General features: G+C 38.4%; 1 protein-coding gene across 2 annotated transcripts in view; it reads left to right on the top strand.

Moving 5' to 3' along the window:
• The window catches only part of LOC103147219 (dystrophin), a 183,035-nt gene that overhangs the window by 111,969 nt on the left and 48,545 nt on the right, over positions 1 to 22,521 (top strand). For both annotated transcript variants that reach the window (XM_016678201.1, XM_016678200.1), the window contains exons 15-32: positions 2,050 to 2,169; positions 3,525 to 3,626; positions 5,837 to 5,944; positions 6,027 to 6,206; positions 7,046 to 7,215; positions 7,294 to 7,329; positions 8,386 to 8,509; positions 9,569 to 9,647; positions 10,467 to 10,579; positions 11,086 to 11,214; positions 11,401 to 11,409; positions 14,249 to 14,441; positions 15,132 to 15,277; positions 21,148 to 21,248; positions 21,476 to 21,587; positions 21,683 to 21,796; positions 21,885 to 22,040; positions 22,126 to 22,296. In XM_016678201.1, coding sequence (XP_016533687.1) covers positions 2,050 to 2,169; positions 3,525 to 3,626; positions 5,837 to 5,944; positions 6,027 to 6,206; positions 7,046 to 7,215; positions 7,294 to 7,329; positions 8,386 to 8,509; positions 9,569 to 9,647; positions 10,467 to 10,579; positions 11,086 to 11,214; positions 11,401 to 11,409; positions 14,249 to 14,441; positions 15,132 to 15,277; positions 21,148 to 21,248; positions 21,476 to 21,587; positions 21,683 to 21,796; positions 21,885 to 22,040; positions 22,126 to 22,296 — 2,163 coding nt within the window. The remainder of the gene's footprint in view (positions 1 to 2,049; positions 2,170 to 3,524; positions 3,627 to 5,836; positions 5,945 to 6,026; positions 6,207 to 7,045; positions 7,216 to 7,293; positions 7,330 to 8,385; positions 8,510 to 9,568; positions 9,648 to 10,466; positions 10,580 to 11,085; positions 11,215 to 11,400; positions 11,410 to 14,248; positions 14,442 to 15,131; positions 15,278 to 21,147; positions 21,249 to 21,475; positions 21,588 to 21,682; positions 21,797 to 21,884; positions 22,041 to 22,125; positions 22,297 to 22,521) is intronic.

The raw sequence follows: 22,521 nt of genomic DNA, 5'->3' as shown, positions 1-22,521 counted from the left end.
ACACACACACACACACACACACACACACACACACACACATGTTTGTGTTGCTATCTTTGTGGGGACTTTCCATTGGCTTCCATTTATTTCTACAGCCTAAACCTTACCTTTGCCCTTTTCCTAACCCTAACCATCACATACCTAACCCTAACCAAAACTCAATTCATACCTTAGCCCTAAATCTGACCCCTGACCCAAAAACAGGGTCAGGGAGCAGGCTCCGGTCCCCACAAGGAGCAATTGGTCCCCACAACGTAGTATATGTCAGGAAAATCGTCCCCACAAGGTATTACAAACAAACGCACACACACACACACACACACACACATAAACACATATATGTAAATGTTCAGAGAAATATGTTGAAATAAATCCCAACAGTGACAGTTTGGGCAAATTAAATATTTAGATAAAAGTGTGTACTGCAGCTTTAATAAAGCTGCTGACTGTTGATTATGAGCTTGAGAAATGCATCCGACTTAAAGATATTGTAAGATATTAGGAAATATTCTTATATTTCTATTAATAACAGGCATGGACATGTAGTCCGTAGTGCTGGTGGATAATATTTCCGTCCCAGGAACAAGGTTTCTGGCTTCTGGCATCAAAACTATTTGGTTGTAATTTCTTAATGACTTCCTGACCTTCTCTGTTAGGCTGAACAAAAAACAAATGTAAGGAATATTACAGACACAGGGAGCCTGAGTGAATAATTATCCAACACTTGGAGACCAGGCATGGTGGTATTCATGCTGCATAGCAGTGACAACACATCTGCAGAATACTGCGCCTGTATATTTTGAACAGCAGCACCTCACTGCTGTCCACTTTGTTTATTCCAGTAAAGAGCAGTAAGGCTGGACTGTTTCACTCCTCGCCTTTCTTCTGCGTTACCTACCTCGTTTTTCTCGGCTCTACTCCAATTCAAAGATCAAATGGTTGACCAAATTATTTTTTCATCACAGAACTCTGTTTGCTTTTTAATTTGACTGTGATTTTTAGGGTTCAGAACCGCTCCAGCAGGGGCTCTCGGCTGCTCGTATTTTCACTTTGTTAAACGCGGCCGTGCTTTTTAAAAAAAGTCCCATCATCTCCGCTCTAATCGCAGTGTGAGGCTGAGCTCTCCAGCTGTGTTAAATGGATTTATCTGGCGCTTGCACATGCCTTTTGAAACCTACGCTTCAAATTAGCCTTCTGTGTGTAGAAGCGGTTGGTGTTAAACTATCACTTAATATACATTTCTCCATATTTTATTTTTTTTATCAAAGGATGAAGTGTTCTCGGCATACTAATTGTGAAATAATAGCAGCCAAGTTGAAAAGGACAATTACTCAATGTCATTAGATATTAAATTTAGTGCTTAGCGCAACACAATGATCTGTAGCTTCAGGTTGTGAATCTAAGTAAGATTTACTTGTTGACAGAAGGATCATTAAAGGATTTTGTTTTGCCTTACCTAAACATCTAATTCAGCATCTTAGGTAGATATAAGAGGCAAACTAAAGTCAGGATGTAACATAAACCAAACAAATTTGTTGCAGCTTTTGAAAATAAATCAAGTTAAGAGCTATTAAAGTTATTTATGCCTGCTGATCTTCAGGGTTGTTGGTTCAACTTCTTACCCCTAAAAATCAATAATTATTTCCTGTTTGTCATATAACTATCATACCGGATTGTTGTTTCTGCTCTAGGCTGCTTGCTGTTTTAAGTTCCGCCCTGTGCATAAATGCATCATTCCCGTCTGCAAATTTAATAAGATTTCACTCATGTGCAGATGGAAAGTTATGTGTTAGCAGCGGGAACAGCAAGAGACTAAACACACAGCCCTGAGGCATCCCGGTGCTTAGCATGACAGGTTTGTTTTTGTCTGCTAATGACATTTTGTTTGATCATCTGAAACATTCAGCTGCGTCAGCATCGCAGAATAGTGGAAAACTTTTAAAGGCGCAAAATACATTCACAGCTCTGTAACTCTTCTCAGATGAAAAATGTAGCTTTGCAAAACGTTGTATTCCATTTTCCATGTGTATGTTTTTGTCTGTTTTGCAGCTCCTCCAGGAGGACCTGGAGCTGGAGCAGGTCAGGGTGAATTCTCTGACCCACATGGTGGTGGTTGTCGACGAGAACACTGGAGACAGCGCGACTGCCGCCTTGGAGAGCAAACTCCAGGCGAGTAAACGGGACTTACCAGCTGCATTTTGTTGGCTGTTTTTTTGTTTTTTACAAAAAGTAAACTTAGTAGAAAATATTTCTAAATAGACATTGCCAGCAAGATTGCAGACTGGAGTAATGAACATTGTTGTCTATGTTCATTTTCGACACCGATGTGCCACTTCAGCGCCTTGCCATATCCTGCACAGCGCAAAGAATAAGACAGGATTATGCTACAACTCCAGCCATTAATTTTCACATCAGTTTGTTGCTGCTGCTATAATTGAAGCCCGATGCCGGGGCTGAAGCATCGTCACACAGATGGCCGTCTTTGTTCAGGCTTGGCTTCTTCAAGCCGGTTGCTGTCAGATTTATTAAATGGGTTATTGTTGCAGCACTGTTGACTCACAGAGAAATTATTTTTGTTTTGTTGCATCTTGTTTTTGTTTCTTTTGTTTGTTGGAGTACAATCACAAAGCTTCAAGACTGGGACATGAATTTGTGGTGAAGTAGTTTTTGATACCATAAGTCTATACTTAAATTTAAGTGTAGTGATGGACCTGAACCTTCACAGACACATAAAGACAGTAACAAAGTCAGCCTTCTATCATGGGAAGAGCATTTCCAGGATTAAATGACTAATGCCCCAATAAGATCTCGACAAACTCAACCAAGCGTACTTAAATCTTCTTGTTTGTTTTGCGTCCTTACAGTCAGAACCAAACATGGAGGAGCAGCATTCAGTTTTTATGCTCCACTAATATAGAAACAAACTTTTCATTACTTCATTTTTCAACTGTTTTTTTTTTTATTTGTTTGTTTGTTTGCTTTATCAATCATGTAAGCACTTTGAACTTCTTTATTGTTGAAATTTGTACTTCAAATAAACTACAGACATTATCAATAGTTGTACAATCTGCGTTATGTTTAAATGCCTGTTTGACAAATCTAGAAATAAATTCTCTAACTTCCGACAGCTGGATAGAAACAAAAAATGCCATTTTCTTTTGAAGTGGGATAATAAAAGTTGAGTACCAGTTTTGTAACATTTTAAGTGACAAAAGAGCAGAAAAAATGGCATCATGTTAGAACCAGTGTTTTTTTGTGTTTGTTTCTTATCCCCCTGCGCTCAATATAAACTTTAGAGGAGCAAGAAACAAAAATCAAACGGCATTTCTGACAACTTAAAAAAAAAAAAAACTCATCTGGCATGTCAAAAGTGTGAACCAATTACCTTTTGAGGCAACATGATGAAAATTTTACTCTGCCTGGGGGAAAATATCTCAAAGAGAATTTTATTCCAAATATACACTCTGATCGAAGATGTCTGCGTGTGTGTGTTTGTGTTTGTGTTTGTGTTTGTGTGTGTGCAGGTTCTCGGTGACCGCTGGGCAGCGATTTGCAGATGGACAGAAGAGCGCTGGATTCTGCTTCAGGAGATTCTGTTGAAATGGCAGCACTTCACTAACGAACAGGTAGGACCACAGGTGTATGTAACAGCTGTGACATCATCATTGAGGCAATGTTTTCTTTTTATTACTCTGTTTAATGAGAATCAGTCAAACAAATCAAACTCCAATCTCTAATTTTTACTGACTTTCAAAGAGAAGTCAAACTTGTTGAAAAGTACAGTCCTATGGTTAACATCTGTTCTGTGCTATTTAGATAAATTCACATTGCCAACACAATAAGGTGTAAGGTGTGTAATAAAATGGTGTGAGTTTGAATTTGTACAGAGGGGCCTGATGTTTGACTATTTCTGCTCTTTACAAATCAAAAAAATATCCCAGAATGAAGACACACAGAGTGTATTTATAATGTAATTACTTATTTGATAGAATATCACATAATTTCAAACTAAAAAAATAAGTAAACCAGTTGAAGTTCAGTTACTTTGAAATGTACGTCCATGATGAATGTACAGACACATCTAATAAATTAGAACACGTTTAGACGAAGCTTGCTTTGTCAAATTGAAAGTACATTTTGAAAATCATAACCATAAAGCAAGTTTTAAACATACTTCTCATTAAGTTCACATTTCTGTATTTAAAATGTTTTTTGTTGGACTGATATGATATTCCAACCATAAATATTTCCATTAGTAAGCAGAAAAAGCTTGAAAATGAATCTATATGATGTGTGTCTTTTAGTGAATTGAGCTACTCAAATAAATGAACTTTTCAAAAATATTCTAATTTCTTTCATATAACTGTATTAGCTGCTTATACAGTTATTTAAAAGAAATGTATAATGTTAATGTTGGATATAAACTCAAGTATCTAACTGAAGTCCTTGCCACTGATGCCAAAACACATGTAGATACAAGTACACAGCTTTAATCATGAGTGTTCACACTTGCAGTAATGTTTTTCTTTAATTATCATGCTACTGCTAGCTGTAGAGCTGTCAAGTGTAGCTAGTTTGCTAGCACATGTAGAGCTAGCAAACTACACTTGCTAGCTCTACAAGTTAATAAACACAGTCATGTTGAACAGTGAGCTGACTGGCCATCAGCCCCACTGATATTTTTGTAAAATAGCAAAACCATCTCCCAAAATGAAATGAGAAGAACTTCTCAGCCACAAAAAATTTCATAGTGTAACCTACGAGTAGAAATGCAAAAGAAGCATAGATTTGTTTAGGATTTAACTGAGAGTGTTTTGTTTGTTTGTTTGTTTTCCTTTCTACAACTAGTCTGAAAAATACTATAGGGATTTAGGAGCACAACAGCATATATACATGTGGTTGTAAACTGACGACCACTAATGTGGAAAAGTTAATATATTTGTAAGGAAGATTCTAAATTGTTATTATCGAGGTTTTTTGTATTATTATTCAAACCACTAGTGTCTGTTCAGCTTTTGGTGTGTAAGAGTGTTGCTTAAAAATGTGCATGAATTGCGTTTCCACAGAGCGATCACAGCAAGTCCAACCATTTCTGCATGCGGTGCTGCAATCATGTACCAATCCCAAACTGAATAGGCCTGGAATGACCAAACCTTTCATGGTTAATATGCATCATCTTCTGGCAAGAGCAGACTTTGTGAAGAAAATAAAACAAAATTTAATTAAGTGGGTTAAGATATCTGATTTGCTCATGTTTTGTAAGTAATAATTGCAACGTCTAAGATCACAGCGTCGGATTAAATGTGATTAACAAGTCAGAGTTAATTAAAACTCAAAAAATAGATTTGCATTGGTACTGCTTGCTTAATTGACTTTGTTTTCTGCCCCAGTGACTCATTTTTATCATTTAAAGTGAAATGTGCCTCAGTGTAATAATTTTTTCTGTTCATTAACCCCTTAATAAAATGGCAGGTTGATGTAAAAAATGAGGACATACCATTAAACTCCAATTAAGTTCTATGTTTAGAAATCACATTATATTATGTTTTTCATCTCTTGAAAGCAAAGGGATTTATTTGCACTTAAAGAATGAAAATGAACCTCGTTTTATTCAATAATTAGCAAAGATGTATTTAAAGATTTGACTTTGACTGAGCCTTTTTAAACTTTTTATTTTCAGCCAATTCTCTGAAATCACGTTCTGCTTCAGTTGTTTTTTCTCAGAACCGGTCAGCTTGTCTTTATTTCTTTAATTCTTCGTACTCTTCCTATCTGCTGTTGTGCTTTGCCTTATTTAACGCCCTAACTGATCTTGGCCTAATTTCTGTGTTGACAGTGTTTGTTTGACTCCTGGCTGACTCAAAAGGAGGAGCTGGTTCGCTCCACCAAGACCTTCAACCTCAAAGACCAGGCAGAGATAGCGGCCTGTTTGCGCCGTCTGTCTGTGAGTTTTTCACACCCTGTCCCTAAACAGAACAAATACCTCCCAGACGGGCGGTATCAAATGTTTTCATGTTTATTATCAGACGCTGAAGGGAGAACTAGACGCCAAGCTTCCCACCATGGATAAGCTGTGCTCTATGAGCCAGGATCTGTTGTTCAGTGTCAAGAACAAAGAGGTCGCCTCCAAACTGGAGGCCAGACTGGACAGCTTTGCTCAGCGATGGGACCGACTGGTCCAAAATCTGGAGTTGAACATCTCCCAGGTAGGTTGGTCAAACTTTGTATTGGTTGATTTATTATTACACAAAGAAGCAAAGAATTTATTTTTGCATTTTACACAACAGCATCAATTTACAATTTCTAAGTAAGGGTAACTATAGTTTCTAAAAGATCCTGTTTAGTTTGTCGTTTTTTGACAGTATGGCCATTATTTTGACATTTCTCAAAGGCCGCCATCACTTTTTAATCCAGTATGTTCAATAACAGAGGTTGAAAGCACAAAAGTACAATAAGAACAAATTGGCTGCAGTCCATTCAGCATTCCTCTTACCTGCATAGAAAACACATTTTCCCTTTTATTTACACCTTCTCTGATTTTGTTTTCTTCTAATAAACATCGGTGACACAGGAAGCAGCTAACTGCAAGGTTAAGTCAAAACGTGCTACAGAAGCCTGAGGCTGACAAATCCATCACTTCTTCCTGTCTGCCCAGCAGCAGCACTTTCCTTCCTTCCCTTGCTCCATCCTTTCCTCTTTTTTTAATCACTTGTCCATTATAATCAGTCAGATGATTAGCGTATTGACCTCTTCGGGTCGACACCTGGCTGTGAACACCTCAGTTTCCATGGCAGCATGGATGTTTCAGTAATTGTACTCAACGTTAAAAGCTCATTAGGCCGTGCCTTGGCGAAACAAACATACACACAAAGACACAAATGCAGGGAATTAGATCTTTCCCGTTTCTTCACCTGGCCTTGTTTTCCTCACCCTGATGCAGAACAGGTTCACCCTTTTCCCCACATTCACACCTGCAGCTTCAGGTTCAACTAAAACCACCGCCGCCTGGCTTGTTTGTCCAAATAAATTCAAATTTCTCCTCCAGCTTTCCTCGGCTGTCGGCACGACCAAGCAGTCTGAGGCCACCCAGTCGGTCACAGCGACTGTTACCAAGGTGACCACCAGGGAGAAGGTGTCGGCTTTGCGCCAAACTCGAGAGTCGCCGCCGCCTCAGAAGAAGAGACAAGTGGTGGTGGATTCTGAGCTCAGGAAAAGGTGAGTGTGTGTCCAGTCTCCAGTCGTCCAGCAGTGATTATCTGCAAGACATTTTCTAACTTTATGTGACGTGTTCAGTTTCATGCATCCTTTTCTGCTCTCCTATCTCAGCAGGTAGGTGAATATAGTCAGATCTGGTCCAGTATTAGAAAGTAACGAGTAGATAATAAGGTATTCATCCCCCTTTACTATGTTGCCCCTAAATAAAAATCAACTCATATGTATTTCTGCTTTGTAGCGTATAGTCTGTTGCATTCCCATTCGTTTTCTTCAAACTTGTTTCCAGCCATATTTGATAGGGATGCACGATATTATCGGCATGGTATCGGTATCGGCCGAGATTAGCTGTGCAATTTAATATCGGACAACGGCCACTCCATCAAAATAACTCACTGATGTAAAGGATTGTGAAATTTGTTTGAGCATTGTCATTGTCATAGAGAGAGCAAATTTCATGAATAAATTTAAACATATTGCAAGTTGAAAGCGTTACATCGTTTTCAGTCTCCTTTTTTAGCATTTTGCATTTGGCAGCAGATCAAATTGACAAAGATAACGCATTATTTTAATTCCACAGTAAAGAAAGCCATATAGTTTAAGTAAGTAAGTTTAGGAATAAAATATCGGTATTGGTATCGGTTATCAACCGAATGAGTTTTGGTAAATCGGCATATTGGATAGCACCCAAAAATCCAATGTCGTGCATTCCTAATATTTGTTATATATTTATATTTATAGCATTTTTTTTTTTAACAACTGAAGTTAACCTGACTGGAAAACACACAATACTGCCCCTTTAAGAGAATTGTTGGCACCAAGGGGGAGAAGATAAAAAGCGATAGAGGAGCCGTCATGGCGCAGCGTTAAACCAGGATAATCCTGAATCTGCATGTCTGACTCCTACTGACCCAACACCTGAGAGTCTGATGCTCTCAGTTGAGCCATGATGGAACCATCTTCACCCAGTTCCTGTCCGCCTGTTAAAACAGCTTCTATCTTAGTTCCACAATTGCGTCTAGATTCCAGAAATCTCCTGTTTTTAAAGCTGTAAAATGGAATAGTTCATATAAACTCCAAACCGTTTAGCGCTTCACACTGAAGCGGCATTTCCAGCAAACTGAACATCTGATTTCCGTTTTTGTCCTTCTCCCGCATGCGTCGTGCCATCAGGTTTGATGTGGACTTCACAGAGGTGCACAGCTACATGACCCGCGGCGAGGCCATCCTGCAGAGCCCCGAATTCTCCGTGTCACGCAAAGACGGCAGCATTCAGGAGCTGCATGACAAAGTCCAGGTAAAAACAAAAAAAAAAAAGAACAGTTTAGTGCTCAATGTGAGAATAATCCCCCACAGCGTTAGATTCTGCTGAGATCTGAGCTGCTGGGGAAGCATTACCCAGCTGGGGCTGGACGAGGTTTTACATCTCATTTAGCAGTCGGGCCTGGAAGGACTGCTGGAGCTGTGATTATGCAACAAGACGGTGTCAAACTCTGTTTAAAAAGTGTTGGTAAAGTGTTGCCCAGTTTAGTTTAATCAGTTATGCATAAAACATACTTTTAAAAGTTCTAAATCGAAACAGAAAACGACCCAGATAAGAGACAAATAGAAGCAGAAACGACAAGAAGGGTGAAAATCTTTAGGGAAGTTCAGAAGTGAGAAATGGAGGACACTGGACCTCAGCTTGGATGTTTGATTTCGATCAGATTTACACACTAAAGACGGTGAACAGGTCTCGGATAAGAATGCAGATGGTATCTGACAACGCCTCATAAAAACCGCGCCCCAAATTAGCAAACCTAATGTCCCGAATAGCCACACATTCCCTTCGCTTGTCAGCCACAGAAACAGGGGGGAGCCATACTTCATGGAAGATCTTAAAGACTTTACTTTTGTCACAAAGTGAGTTGGCACTTTATGGAGAGCAGAGTGTTAGAATGTAAAACTGTTACAACAACAATAACTGGTATAGATAAGTAAAAAACATGGCCGCTTGGTGTCTATCCACAGTTTGAAGACGATGTAGAAGCATCCTGATAAAGCAGCTAATACCTCCTTTTTTTAATGCTCAGCATCCATCATGCCTGAGGAGTGAAACAGTTTCTTAGTGACGGTACAGATACTTAGGATAGCACAATTTGTTATCACGACAGGTCTTTGTCCTCTGTGTCGGTCCGTCCTGTGAAATGCCAAGAAAAACATTGAAGTCTGCGCTTCTAAGATGAAATCTGAAATTTTGGAACCCAGCTTTTCCGCCATTAATTACAGCCACCGCTCTGATGTTGAGCCAGTCAGCATCTCTCTGTTGTTCTGCTGTCGAGCTCGTCTCTCTCCTCCTCCGCTCTGTTTGCCACAGGCCATAGACCGAGAGCGGCCAGAGAAGTACAGGAAGCTCCAGGAAGCGACGCGCACGGCGCAGACGCTCGTCGAGCAGGGTACCCGCACACTCTCACACAGGCATGCACACCCGCCCCGTCTGTCCCCATGGCAACGCCTCCACCTGTCCCACCCTCCCCGCTCGTCTCCATAGAAACACCGACGGAGAAACACACAGCGAGAGGGGACAGAGATGGATTTTTTTGTGTCCTCACCTCTGTCCTTGTGTAATTGTTGGTGTCCCTGAAAGCAGAGATCTCAATTTATAGTCGCCTCTCATTCCAACAGTCTGCCAGGCCAGAATAACACTTTTAAAAGTCTTTCCCCTCCTCCCCCAAGCTGTTTTCCTTCCCAAAAACAAATCTTTTTCCTTCCAAAAAAAAAAGCAATACATCTGCGAAATTTTGATTAGTTTGGCATAGAGGTGGGTGCGTATTGTATCGTTTATCATTTATCGTGATAAATGTCTGCCTGGTGAGAGTTTTGATTTATCATTGTCACAGTAAATTCCAATTAACTGTTTGAAAATCTGCAAAACTGTTCGTATTGTCAGGATTGATAGTCTTTACTGTTTCCTCAAATGTTTGTTCAGTGAAAGTATTAATAAGTACCAATAAATCTGAAAATCTCACATCACACTTCTCTATGTGACTGGTGTTTAAGAAGCACATTAGAAAAACGGGAATGTTTTTCAAGAGCATTATTTGTGTTTGTGGGGCTAAAATTGGTGTGACACACAGTCACAGTCATACAGTTACCTAAAAAAAAAACTTAATAAATAGTTTTTATTGTCACGTAAATGGTTACCATAATAATGCCGTCCTGTTGTGAGTTTTCCCATGTAAACATTCCTAAATCCTGCACCCGACCGCCTGCAGAGGGGAGCCGAGCCGATGACATCGCTCAGGCAGCAGAGCAGCTGAACCAGCGCTGGGCAGGATTCTGCATCCTGCTGGCCGACCGGCTCACATGGCTGGCCTACCAAACAAAGGTACCAAACAACGACAAATTAGGACATGATGGAAATAATGTTTTTATTAGGTTGTGAAATCATTTTACACGCAAAGTCAGGGTTTCCCCCAGTGTATAATAAGCCTGGCGGGCCACCAGGCTTTACTTGTGAACCCACCAGGCTTAGCATTGCTTATTTATTTAAGATTTATTATATATATGTTTGCATTTTTTAAGGTTTTATAGTTGGTTTTCAGATATTAATCTTCCAATAACACATAATTATCAAGCGATATTTTCAAATTTCCTGTCAACTTTAAACATTTTTTAAACTCAAAAACACGACGGGCCGCTGGAGGAATGACTGCCCTCACCCCAACCACCGGGCTTTGCAGGTTTTCTGGGGGAAACCTTGAAAGTAATAAATTATTAAAATAAAGTATTAAAAGTGAATTTCTTTGATGCAGTGTTTATGTTAAACACATGGAAATAGAAGTCAGTTTTATCTAAATGGTGTTTTTTTTTGTTTTTTTTTCTGTGCTGCAGGTTTTGGCCTTTTACAGCTTGTACGAGCAGTGTGAGCAGGCAGTGGACAACAGTGAGAACTGGCTCAAAGTGCAGGCGCCTCCGGCGTCGGAGCCAGAACCTCTCAAAGTGCAGCTGGACCGATGTCGGGTGAGCGAGGCGACAAGAGGGTCCAACTCAGACGCTTTTCAGCCACCAAACACTACAATGTTAATTTCACCCCACACTACAACATCATTATCGATCTCTCTGTCTACTTCCTACATTTTTTTTCTTGTTCCTTTATCTTTTTTTACTTGTTTGATTCCCTCCACCCCCCTATGCACCTTGTCACAGCTTTATATTGTAAGTACTTCACTATCCACTCATTCTCTTTGGCTTAGAAAACTTTTTTTTCTGCTTTGTAGATCCTTTTGGAACAACTGCATTGCAAAATCACAAAATCCTCTTGAGTAATTTTGGTCTAGTTCCTGTTGCGAATGCCAAACTAACTTACAAATAACTTCCCAGCAAGATATAGGAGTTTGTTTCAAGTCAATAATTCCTTAATATTAAAGAAAAAGTGCTACTTTCATTGGCAGATTATTTAACTCATAAGACATTTTTCCCATGTTGTAAATTAAATAATCTGCCAATCGATAGTCAATAATAAAAAAATCCTGATTCTTGGCACGCTTGCTGGAAAGTTACTTCGGAGTTAACTTTACCTTTTTTCAAGTGCACTAACAGATTTACAGTAGACCAAAAGTACTCTAAGGCTTTTCTTTTGTTTTTGCAGTGTGAAAAACCACAGCAGTGTTTAAAAGCAGAAACGCTTGTTAAGTTAGCTTCCCCATAGCTCCACCTGCTAAAATTACAAATATTAGCTCTTTTATTTCGTATTTTACGAAATAGAAGAGCTAATTTGGAAAAAAATCAGAGCATCTGGCTGAAGAGATCATGTTGAGAAGAATCGACTTTTCTTTTGTGGAAGGTTTTTCCTCTCCATACAAACTGAAATGTGTGTCTAATGGCCAAAAGTTACAAGAAGTGTAACCTTATCGACAGCGGAGGCAGACGAACTTTTTACATACCAGCTTGATTATGTTTTGAATAATTAAACTAAAATTTGATGTCAGCACCGTGGTGGGAAAGAGTGTTTATTTCTTTATCGCTGTATTGAATCACCTTCCTGTTAATTACACTGTTAGATGCTTGTAAGCTGAGGATACTGATTGCTGCAGTTTTACAAGAGGAATTGATGTTTGTTGTTGCTGGATACAAGATTTGAGCTGCTCAGGGGTTTCATAATGTTCATGACTCGATTCACCAAGGCACAGGGAAGCTGCACTCAACCCCATGTCGCTTTATTGATCACAGTGGAGTGAAGTGTTCTCATGTAGTGTCACAAAATGTCAACCTGCACTGGCTAAACTCAGATATTTGTTTTTATATTGATTTGTATATTTTTTTGTTTTGTTTATTGTTTTAACTTGTTTATTCATTCTTGTTTTTCCTCCAACATTGAGATCTTCTAATAGATGCAGTGTGTCAGTGCACAGAATATTACTGTAAAAATACCCAAAAAAAATGACGAAACGTTGATAATCACTTGTAGAGCTGAAACAATTAATCGGATTAATCGTGAAGAATCGATTATTAAAATAATCGTCAGCAAATTCAGTAACCGATTAATCATTAATTGGAGTATACAGACTTAAAAAAGGTAATTTGCTGAAAGAACACCAGTAGTAATTAAACCAAAACCATTTTAAAGAAATAAATTATATTTTGCATTTGAGATGTTCTACCTATAGCAATTTAATGGCCTAATTTTACCTTCACTTGGTTCAAATACAGTAAGAAAATTCGGTAACACTTTATTTGAAGGGGGGTGAATAAGACTGTCATGACACTGTCATAAACATGACATAACACCTGTCATTAACATGAATAAGCCTTCATGAATATTTATGACTGTTGTCATAAAGGGTCATTCCGTAAATTTTGACACTTTTAATACATAGTTGACATTATTTAAAATGTCTTTGTTATGACAACTTGACATTAACCAAGAAATCATTACTGTTTAAACTTTACCTTTAAATAAAGTTACATAATTTTTAAAGTGCAATCAGTAATACTTTTATAACAAATTTATATCGGTAATGATTTCTTGGTTAATGTCAAGTTGCCATAATTTACCGAATGACGTTATATGACAACAGTCATAAATATTCATGAAGGCTTATTGATGTTCATGACATGTGTTATGTCATGTTTATGAAAGTGTCATGACAGTCTTATTCACCCCCCTTCAAATAAAGTGTTACCGAAAAGTCATTATTTTTGACATCCAATTATTAATCAGTTAATATTTTAAAAAAAAAATTACTGTATTGGCTCCGATCAAGCGTTCACTAAAAGAATGCTGTTTAATTTTAGGCAGTAAAATTTTTTTTTTTCTTAATTGGATTAAATTATTTATTTGCATCTTTAAATGTATTTCTAATATTGTGTAAAAAGAAAAAAGTTTAAGTGATAAAATGAAAAATCTGCAGAATATCCTGATGTTTTTATCCAATTAATCGATTAATCATCAGAATACTTGATTACTAGAATAATCATTAGTTGCAGCCCTAATGTTATAACACAGAAAACAGTTCTTAAAGGTGGTAGGTACATTTTCTAAACCTTGTAAAAGTGGTTTAGAATACAGTTCAGTCCTGATTCGTACTCTTAAAAAACTTCTAAAGCAGAAGATAAATGTAACATTGTTAGCAGCTAACGGTTACAAGTTATGGAGTTCTTTTAGTGCCTACAACTTTTTCAGCTGCGCTACAAGGAATGTTTATTAGTTGGCTTCATCAAAACAGTTTTAAGCTACTTTTACTACAGCAAAAATAAATGCTTCAAACATAAATGTGACGATTTGTCAAGCTAAAGCTCATGTTCTTATCTAGCGTTCTTAAATGTAGCATATGTAGCTCACCAGATGTAGACAGTTGCAACCAGATAGCGGTTTCTTCACTAAAAAAACAAAATCTTTAAGCTGTGCAAGCTCTTATTACACCTCTAGACCATTGATGTTTAAAGGATTTAATATTGTTGGGCATTGAAAGTTAAAATACTGAACTTTACAAGATCCAACAATGTTCAGGTTTTTGGCTTAAATCTCCTCCACTTTCCTCTGTGCTGTCACCAGGAGGAGATTGCTCGCCTGTCCTCCCTCCAGCCACAGGTTGACCTCCTGGAAAAGCGTCTGAATGAACTGAAAGACGAAAAGGAAGGCGAGGAGGACCCGTCCGCCTTTCTGGATGCCGACATCACTGCCTTCAAAGAACACTACCACAAGGTGCTGGAGGATCTGCGGGCCAGAGAGAGGCAGCTACAGCTCGGTGAGAACGGAAAGATGGTTGTTAGCCGCAACTTGTAGCAAATTGCAGCTCCAGGTGTGCCGTAGAAACTGTGCTTTTAGTCATCAATAACTCAGGTACATAGTTGTCAGCAGCTGCGTTTCCATTACAAGTTTGTGCAAAACTTTGTCAATATCCTCCTATCACTTCCTGTCATCTTCTTCTTGGTGGTTTGCGCCAGCGGCAACATCCGGTTGTTGACCATGTGAAGCTAAATACATCAGTTCTGATACAGCCACATCCCAGGGCCAAACGTTTTTTTTTTTACCGAAAAACGAGTTTTCCTTTGAGCAAATTGATTTTCAAAATGCCAAATTGCAAATACATGGTCAATGGAAACGCAACTATAGTTGAGAAACAAAGGGGGACTGTTTTGATTGATCAACTAACTGATTCATTGGCCGATTGTGTTTGTATTGGCTTATTGTCGGATTGCCTTTGGAGACAAAGGGAAACAATAAAAAGGGCAGGAGTCCTTTGTGGCCTCTTGAAATGTTCTCGACAGCAACGACTCGATGCAGTTTAAACAGACGTAGCATCTGCTTCTGTCCTGTAACCATTTTCAGCCAAACATTTGATTAAAAACACCCAGAAGATGGAAGACTGCGTGAGCCTTTTCTGTCTACAAGCTTTGACTACCTTTTCAGCCTCTCTCTTCTTTTCTGCCTTCAGTTTTGGAAAGCTTGCCCCCAGCTCGATATAAAGAGACCATATCTGCATTGTTGGCATGGTTACAGCAGTGCGAAGCCAAACTTTCCATCCCATCAACAGCTGTTACCGAGTATCCCATTATGGAGCAGAGACTCAAGGATCTTCAGGTACTCTGCACACACCAGGACAATATGAAAAAAACCCCCGGAAATTATTAGCTTTTTTGATGCGGCCATTTTAGTAATGACTGAAATTAAAGTAAGAAAATAATAAGGAAGACATTTCTGTCTAGCCATTGTGCCCATGACTTAATGTTCCACTTCAGAACTTTACAGACGTTCATCAGAATCATGAAAAACATAAATTTGGGGGTTTTAGTGCAATAAAGTTCCTTTTTCCAAAGTTTAAAGTTAAACTTTTATCAGAATTCTGACTTTTTTTTATTTTTTATTTACATATCTGAATCATTTATGATCCTATCAAAAAATTCTGTTGCGTACTGTTAGCAGGGTCTAAATTACCATCCGCTGCTAGTCAGATTCATTTAAATTTGGTCATGCTGCTAGCCAAAGTGGTGGGTTTAAATTGTTTACTGCGCTTCGTTTACAATTCTGCCTTTTTGACCACAAAACAATATGTGAAGAAGCAAAGAAAACATGCTACAAGCAGAATAATCAACAAGTTAGCGTTAGCCTGTCGTTTCCGGTGTAAAAGCTGTGGCTCGGGGGCCATTTTTGGCCACTGAAATAAAGTGAAGGGTGGTAAAAATTTGACCAGCAAAATAAAAAACAATTACTAACCCCAAAAATATTTTTTCTTAATAACTCAACAGTCCTTTTTAATGTTTTGGATCTTTAATAATATACAGATTTAATAACAGTTTGTTTGTTGTTGAGCAGCTAAAACAAACACCAAAGAATCACAGTAAACTATTTATTTATTTATTTTTTGCATTTTTTTATTTAATACATTTTGTAACTCGCAGTCTTAATTCATCCTTCAACAAAGATCCTGAGTAGAGCAAGATGCTTGTTTACCTGAGGCTCTTTTGTAGCTGGAGTTCTTTTTGGAAAAGAAATATAACTTTGATTATTTTAGTTTGTTTTTCAGAGAGTCAAATCTTTAAGAATATAAAAATAATATGTTTTTAAACTATAAATTGTAAATGTAGTCTGTTCAGCTCACATCCATACACTGGATTATATATTATTTTTTTATGATCAGAATACCTGAAATTACATCATATTTTTTTGAGTTTGTTAAATTAATCACCTTACATTTGGTTTGTTTTTCAATTAAAATGTAAAATTTTTATTCATTTACCTTCAGGTGATGAGCTGATTAATCTATATGACTGAATAATAATGATAATGATGACAGTAGGGCCGTTTATGTCCATTTCCCATCCCTAAAAAAAACCCAACATGGGGTTGATGTTTCTGCCAGACTGTGGAAGCCTGTAATCGCTTTTTTTACTATAAGTAGTAACATTTTATCGCCAGCAGTGATGGCAAACAACCAAGGCAGCCAGCGTGTAAAAAGATGCTTCCTGTTGCACTTGAAAGTAGCAGGCAGAGGAGAGCATGGCGACCATGCATCATTAGCTGAAAGTTTGGTTTAAGCCTCCGACCTTGGGAGGAAACTGTGTGCATCTGACACAACAGGACGTTACCTGTAAGTTCATTATGGCGGTTGTTAGGGGTGATGGATTTTTTATTTTCCTCCAAATTATTCTTTTAACTACTAAAAAGAAGTTGCTGTTTTCTCTCTTGTCTCATAATTAAAATACTTGGATGAAACTTTCTGAATAGCCCGTTTTTGTACCAACGAGGTTTAGTGGTTTGCTGCATTAATTCCATGACAAATGTTCGCAAAACTTTGACAGTATTCCGCTAATGTAGAAGGAAAAAAAATAATTTTGGAATTTAAAGTTTCCATCAAAGAAGAAACGCAGTTAAAATCACAGATGAATATGATTGTTCACTTGATAAGTCATTAAAAATAATCTTCTAACTACTTCCTGTTGTCATCTTCTTCATGAATATGGCCGAAAAAAACCCAAAAAACTCATCTGTCAGGCTACACGTTTTATCAAAAAATTTGTGGATTTTTTTTTATTTGTTATTTGATCTAATTCCTTTAAGCACATTTTAATTTAAACTGTAAAATAGTGGAAATATAGAAACATATTTCTGTATTTTATATGTTTTTAATTTTCATTATTTGTAGCTATAAAAATTTGCATAAAGAAGCATTTTTTTTTGTGCAATTTTCCATCCACTCTTGTAGAAAAAAATCTGGATTTTTATCGCAGCATGAAAACTACGTCAGCCTCGACACAAAACCTGACAGAGTCACGCAATTTAAGTCAGAACTTGTGTGTTTGTGAAGCCCAAACACCATCTTTGAGACAAAAACAGAAATCATCTTATGAAATTTGTTTCTTGTTTTGAGTTTGTATTTTATCAGTCAAAAAGAAAATAGAAAAATAAATCTACTTACAATGCAAACAGTTGTCCGGATTCACACACCGTTCATTATGCGTACCTGGGAGAGGGGAATTATGTGTGTGTGTGCGTGTGCATGTGCGTGTGTGTGTGTGTGTGTGTGCATGCTGTTGTTTTGCTTAGGCCCTTCTTTTGGTAAAACCACTGACCTTGTTTGGACCTGAAGACTTTGTTGGAATCAAAAAGTAATTTTTTTAGTATTTACTTGAGTGATGCATCAGAAATGAACACAAACCTCTTAACTATAATTTCTCCAATGTTTTGTTCAGGCTCTACAAAATAAAGTAAAAAATCAAACAAAAACACCCTTTATAAGGCTGGCTTTTTAACTAGGGTGTGTGTGTGTGCGTGCGTGCGTGCGTGTGTGTGTGTGTGTGTTTCTATCCACAACCCTGTAATTACAGGAGGCAGATGAGCAAAATCCCACTGGAGCAAGTTGCTGTCTTGGTTTATCTCTATATCTACCTAGAAACACACACACACGCACACACACGTTCACACAGGGGTGAGAAAGTCATTACAATCCCAATTTTCATGCACGAAAGAACATTTTGTGACCCAACACATAACAATAATCTATATTTGCTTTCAAAAGGATACATTTTTCATATTAGTCGCATTGATTTTTTTTATATTTCAAATGAAGTGAAGATTACATTGTAGCTGCAAGTGTGCATGGAGTGTGTGCGTGTGTGTGTGTCGGCTAAATTTGATGGCAGCCTTTTACTGTAGCCTGAGCTTAATTAGAGTAGCAGATAATAATTAGGGATTCATCCTGCATGCTGATAAGCTTTTATTTATTCAGTCCAACTGTTTCTCCTCTTGTAGCCTATAGCTCTCATTATATGGGAAATAAATGAGGCTTTTCCTCAGGTAGGGGTTCTTATTTTTATTCCCACACCCTTTTTTTTTTTTTTTAAAGAAAACATAGATTAAAGACGCCAGCTGAGATAAGTGAAAGCATGATCCAGATGGATTATGACACAGTGAATCCACTTCCACTTATCACTTCCATAATTCACTCATTAGACTCAACAGCATCCACTTTCACAAGAAATTTTCTTTTTTTCTTTTTTGCAGTGCAGGGATGTAAACAGAAAGAGGGGATGAACGACTTTGAGTTGATGTTCATTAAATCTGCAGATAGTTTCCCCCTGTTGTTCAGTACAAATGAATTTCACAATGCGAACTCGGTTAGAGAAAAGAAATTGACTGGAGACATGACGTTCACAAAATATTCCGCTCGTGTGAAACGGGATTATTGAACTGCGTGACATAACTTTATGAGAGATGTTATCCGATTTGATTTTGTGGTGATGCTTAAATATGTCTGGGACAAACTGAAGCTCTGCATTGTGATGCTGATGAAGATTTTTCAAGAACTTAGTTTAAAAAAATTAATCTCTGGATCATATCAGGTGAACATGTGGCTCTTAGACAATTTTTTGATTGTTAAAAGTGAACACTAGAATCCTCAAAAAACTCAGCCAGGCCACAGTCTATTTGAAAAAAAAAATGCTCTGCAGCTCAGGACACGGCTTTCTACGGGTCATAAGGACCAAAAAGTTCCTTCAGGAATAAGATAAAGTTCCTAATTGGGTTTTTCAGAAGAATGCCTGTTTGGGGATAACTGTTAGCCAAAGGTTAGTTTACAGCCTTCCAACTAAATCTTGAAAAGGAAGTAAAGGAATAGCAGACTCTTGCTGTAGTTTATCATCTAGTGTGCTTTTCCACACTACTGTGTAATTTTACCAACCATTTTATTACTAGTTTCAGGTTAGACTTCCTTTTTACCTTCAGTAAGGTAGTTGGGGATCCCCTCTGCTTCTGTTTTAAATTAATTAAAGTGAAGGAGATTTTAATTCATCCAGACAAAACAAACATGAATTACCACCTCCCATCCTTATGGGTCAATAGATCTGAAATAACTGGCAATGCAGTAGTTATGTCTAATAAAACTTGAACCCAAAGGCGACATGCATGATGAAAATGACACAGGGCCTAAAATGGAGCCTTGTGGAACTCCACATGCTTTTGTTGTTTCCACGTGGTTCAGACTATGACAGGAGGAGTCTGAGATCTATGGTGTTAAACAGAGCAGAGTTTCCAGTTAGCAGCTGTTTTAGTGATTTGATAGCATTTAAAAACAGACTGGAACCTTTGAGAATTTCAATTATTGTCCAAAAAAATGTTTCAACCTGAATGAAATCATTTTCCTCCATAACCTTGGAAACGGCCCCATTGAGGATCAGCACCTCAGCTTGTTTAAAGGCAGCCTGCATTCAGAGACGTTTATCAGCGACAGAACATTTGACCCAACACAGCGGAAAACCTCTTTAAAAACAGAGTTTAAAACATTGAAGAGACTCTGAGGCCTCTGGATGTTTAATAAGGCAAGATTAGAGAGATCGTTTGACTTTTTATTCTTTAAAGCGTTTTGATAATTTAATCAGCAGTTCTTTTTAAAATCCCTAGAGGAACATGTCGTTATTTTCCATTTTCGCTCAGCTCAACTACAATCGCGACTCAGTGCACAAATGGATTGTTGCGATTAGACTCGACTGGAGCCATAGTGACCAAATTGTCTGTGCAGGTAAACGTAGAAGTGAGCTTCTCAACACCCGAGTTGAAACCAGCATCCAATCATTAAAAGCAGTGGGGAACTGTGAGGCAGTACAGTGAATTTATCTGACAAGAATGATGTGACTGAGGAACAGTTTTCACTGAAGAGAGGGAATCTGTAAATACAACAAGGAAATGATCGGAAATACCTGTTTGACAGATTTCATGAGACAACAAAAGGTCGAGAAAATCAATCGGATGCTCTTTGAGAACGGTTTGGAGATGTTCCTCTTTAGCTCCAACATGACTGAACGCCAGTGCACAAAATGTGTTTGGTGATTTTCATGGACAAATGGTTAAAATCTTCTAAAAATATACTCCTAAGCATTGCAGACTACATTCCAAGAAGAGTTAAAACTGTTGTAGCTGCAAAGGGTGGACCTAGGCCATATTAAATAAAAAGACAAGTGACCCAATACTTTGGGCAATTAGCGTATTTCACAGATGTTTTTACATAACATTTTTGATGGTGAATTAATGGTTGAGTAAATTCTTTATGTCTGAACCACATAATATAAAATTACCTCATGGAAATGCAAGCATGTGTCTAAGTTCTCTACATTTCAGGCAAAATCATTTGGGGAGGGATTTCAAATAGTTCCATAATGCAAGCTGAGAAAAATTAAAGTAACTAAATTTCTCAGTTTTGTAGTGCAGACACTAGAAATTGTACTTTACCAAGAACGTAATGTGGCGCGCTTTTTCCAAAACTCTCTGACTCGAATTCTTTACACATTAAGGTATCTGTGTGTTTGACACCATCTCAAAACTGGGCCCAGATTTCCCTCCGTGTGTTTATCACCACAAAGCAAAATGTCTTCCTACAGACAGGCCTCTTCACAACTTACTTTCTTGTTCATTTCTTTGTCTTCTCGGTCTCACGTCGTCCATCTCTGCCTCCCTCTCAGGCTCTCCAGGCGGCCCTGGCTGAACACCAGGGCGAGATCGACTACCTGACTTCAGCTGTTGAGCAGGTCTTTCAGAAAGCTCCACCAGACATCAGCCAAAAGTAAGACAAAGGAAGATCATATGTCATTGTAAGGGTAAAGGTAACATAGAGACGACGGTCTCAAGCACCTTTAGCTAAAAAATCAACATGATAAATAAAGGTGGGCAACTAAGATCCATATTGTGACGTTTAGGGAAACACAAAGACTTCAATGACTTGAATTTTGAAGGGACACTTTGGTTGACTGACAATCTGCGATGGCTACACAAGTTTCTCTTGTGTTGAAGGTATCGCCTAGAGATAGACGCCATAATGGCCCGCTGGAGACGACTGGGCTCCACTCTGACAGACAGCGTCCAGAGAATCCAGGAGCTCATGGCCAAACTGATGCAGTTTGAGGTGAGACTCAAGAGACGGATCGTGTTTTCAAGATTTGCGCAGACCGAACAATGTGTGTGTCCTGCTCTCACTTCCTGTCTACTTCTCTCTGCTAGAATGACGTAAAGACTCTGAAAAAGTGGATGGCAGATGTGGATGTGTTTCTGAACGAGGAGTGGCCCGCTCTGGGAGACTCTGAGGCTCTGGAGAAACAGTTAGAGCAGTGCACAGTAAGAAAACAAGTGTCCAGGCACGATATTTGGATCAAACTGTCTCAGTCCATAGATTCCTGTTCTTTGCGCGCTGTACCTTGACCAGGCTCTGGTGAATGATATCCACACCATCCAACCCAGCGTGAACGGAATCAACGAAGTGGGTCTGTACCTCAAGAAAGAAGCAGAACCACCCTTTGCCATCCACATCCAGAAAGAACTGGATGAACTGAACATGCAGTGGGAGAATGTATGCAAACAGGTACGCAACAACAACCACCACCACACACAAAGTCGTCTTCAAATTTCTGCCATCCAGTTTGCATTCACTTCCCTTCTCTGTGTAGGCCTATGCAAAGAAGTCAGCCTTGAAAGGGGGCCTTGACAAGACCATGGCGTTGAGGAAGGAGATGCAGGAAATGCAAGAATGGATAAACCAGGCCGAGGAAGACTATCTGGAGAGAGACTTCACATACAAGACACCCGAGGAGCTGCGCAAGGCAGTCGAGGAGCTCAAGGTGTGTTTGTCAACGTGTAAGATCACAAGACATGGAAAATTCAACCTTTTTATTGATGATAATCCATGTAAAGATCGTTTCATTGTTGATGCAGTAAAGGACTCAAGATATGCGTCCCAAACAATCAAAAGGAAGATTAATCCGAGAGTCAGACATCGCTGAAAAAACAATTGTCTTATATACTTTTACATCAGAAACAGGTTAAAATCTTCACTCAAACTGAGA

The sequence above is a fragment of the Poecilia formosa genome, unplaced genomic scaffold (genome assembly GCF_000485575.1).
Source record: "Poecilia formosa unplaced genomic scaffold, Poecilia_formosa-5.1.2 Scaffold175, whole genome shotgun sequence".
NCBI classification, from domain to species: Eukaryota; Metazoa; Chordata; class Actinopteri; order Cyprinodontiformes; family Poeciliidae; genus Poecilia; species Poecilia formosa.
Note: the sequence above shows the minus strand (reverse complement) of the source record. Positions and strands in the feature narration are given on the sequence as shown.